A 2,437-nucleotide genomic window follows, 5' to 3' on the forward strand; every position below is an offset into this window, starting at 1 on the left:
CCCTGAGGATGCCCACTTGCCGCCTGTATCCATACCAGTTTCCAAAGCCCTAGGCAGGAGTCTCAGTTCATCACCAGTACCCAGGCGGCTGGCACCACTTGTCTAAGGGGCTCAAGCAGAAACAGGCCGACATATGCACACCCCAGGCAGTTTCCTGTCCCTGCTGGCTTTGCAACCAAAGCCTTGTGGAAGCCTTCTCACAGGACAGTAATGACCTTCTGCTTACAGACAGACCTGTGGGCTCCGGCCCATGGGTGCTACCTTCGGCTCAACACGTGTGGTGGGTGGCACAGATGTCATGCAGGGACTGGAGGCCTGGGCAGGCATCGCCAGTGTCCGTCGCTACTGGAACCCACCGGTATCTGTGCATGTCTGCGGAGGGACCCTTGTTCAGTGCGCAGTGGCTCCTCACAGCTGCCCACTGCTTTCTCAACATCACAAAGTAAGGAGGACCTAGGTACAGGGATATCCCCATACCACCAGTGCATGCTCTCCCCATCCCGTTTCTTGCAGTGTGCCTAGTTGCCTTGACATTGCAGGCCCAGCTGAGAGACTGCTCAGGGAGAAGACTGGGCTCATGCCACTGCTTCCTAGCAGCCTCCAGCTTAACTTATCTTGAGTCTACTTTCACTCTCTGTAGTCCTGTTTTCCTCTCTGCCGCCTCAGGAAGCAGAAGGCAGGGAAGTGCTGGTCTGTCACAGCACATGATTCTACTCCCTCTCACCCCTCTCTCCATCTGCCTTCCAGTCCCCTCAGCGAGTGGGCCATCGTGCTTGGGGCCACCTCGTTGGGCCAGTCAGGCCCTGGTGTGGAAGTGCGCCGGATTAAGCGGCTGATCGTTCACGAGAAATACACTCCTGAACTCGGGTATAACGACATCGCCTTGCTGGAATTGGACCGGCCAGTCCGGTGTAGGTCTTCCATTCAGACTGCCTGCCTGCCTGGTCCTTCGGTGAAAGTATCGGAGCTGAAAAACTGTTACGTTGCTGGCTGGGGAGACAGAATTGTCAAATGTGAGTTCCCACAAAGGACCTGTGCCCTGAGGGCAAGGCTGACACACAAGGGAGGGATGGCTGGGGCTTCCTGACAGCAGAGGCAAAATGATAGTTGGGCTATGGGACATGTGCCTCTGGAGAGATGGGTCTGGCCTGCTGCCCAATGCCAGACAGCATTGGGCAGGGACACAGCAATCCAGCAGCTCTCTAGAGGCAGAGCTAAGCCCTAGGGAAGGACTTCAACACAGAGACAGGCCAGAAGAATAGGCAAGGAGCTGCTGGGAACTCATTCCTTTCCCTGCTCACAGCATCAGGTAGAGATGTCCTGCAGCAGGCCAAGGTCCAAGTTGTCGATAAGCAGCTCTGCAACAGTAGCGAGTGGCTGCAAGGGAACATCTATGACTTCCACGTGTGTGCTGGGCAAGGCGGTGTTGGCACCTGCCAGGTAGGAGCGTGCTATGAGAGCCCCAGCCCCCAGCAGTGTGGGCAGCCCCATCACACCACCCAAGCACAGCCCAGCATCTGCTTTCCCTGGTCAGTTGCTCTCAAAGCCCCAGCTCGGCACCACTGCTGGAGCTTCCACCCCCTTTCCCATCTGTGTGTCCTTGCTCACTGAGGTCCAGATGCCAACCCTGAACCATCCACATGCAGGGGAGACAGAGAGTCTCACCTTACAGGCCCCCACCTGCTCCCAAGGGTGTCAAGGTTCTGCAGGTCCCAGAACTTGAACAGAGCCTTGCTCTGCCAGGAATCCAGTTCTGGCAGGGGCTGGGAGAGTAAAAGAGCCAACTAACTTCTGACAGGGGCATGCAAAAGCACCTTAATCCTCTCTGTTCTGCTTCAGGGTGACAGTGGAGGGCCTCTTGTCTGCCAAGATAAGCGTGCTGGCTTTTTCTGGCAAATCGGTGTGACCAGCTGGGGAGTAGGCTGTGCCAGACCTAAACGGCCTGCAGTCTCCAGCTCCACTCAGTACTATTACAACTGGATCTGGACCACAATGGGAAAAAGGCCAGCACCAGCAGTTACTCCAGCACCAGCACCAGCGCCAACCTATACCGCAGCCCCCCTGCAGACAGTAAATCCAAGACCAACACAACCCTGTCCATTCCCACCTGAAAAGCTGCTGCAATTCTTTAATCTGCTGAAGGATATCTTGCGGTACCTAAAGAAAAAATTATTTTGAACGGCAGAGTGGACCACCAGCAGTTCAGGCTATAGTGGACCACAACCCGTTCCTTCTGAGTTATATTAATTTGAATTTCATTAAACTGAATTAAATTTTAAATTGTAAGCCAAAAATAAATACATAAAGAAATAAATAAATAAATAAAAACCCAACAGACTGTATTTTCTGCTCTGAGAATATTCTCCATCCAAATTTTATAAAATCCTACTGGCTTGATCATTGCCCAAGCAGCCCTCAACTCAGGGAACCCTTCACC

General features: G+C 53.6%; 1 protein-coding gene across 1 annotated transcript; it reads left to right on the plus strand.

Annotated features, from left to right (window-relative positions):
- The first annotated feature begins 250 nt into the window (after positions 1–250).
- On the plus strand, positions 251–1,906 carry LOC137466472 (acrosin-like). The gene is made up of 4 exons (XM_068178200.1): positions 251–393; positions 748–1,013; positions 1,304–1,529; positions 1,840–1,906. Exons 1-4 carry the CDS (start codon positions 251–253, stop codon positions 1,904–1,906), a joined length of 702 nt encoding a protein of 233 aa, XP_068034301.1.
- Positions 1,907–2,437: the final 531 nt, after the last annotated feature.

The sequence above is a fragment of the Anomalospiza imberbis genome, unplaced genomic scaffold (assembly GCF_031753505.1).
Source record: "Anomalospiza imberbis isolate Cuckoo-Finch-1a 21T00152 unplaced genomic scaffold, ASM3175350v1 scaffold_224, whole genome shotgun sequence".
Taxonomy (NCBI): domain Eukaryota; kingdom Metazoa; phylum Chordata; class Aves; order Passeriformes; family Viduidae; genus Anomalospiza; species Anomalospiza imberbis.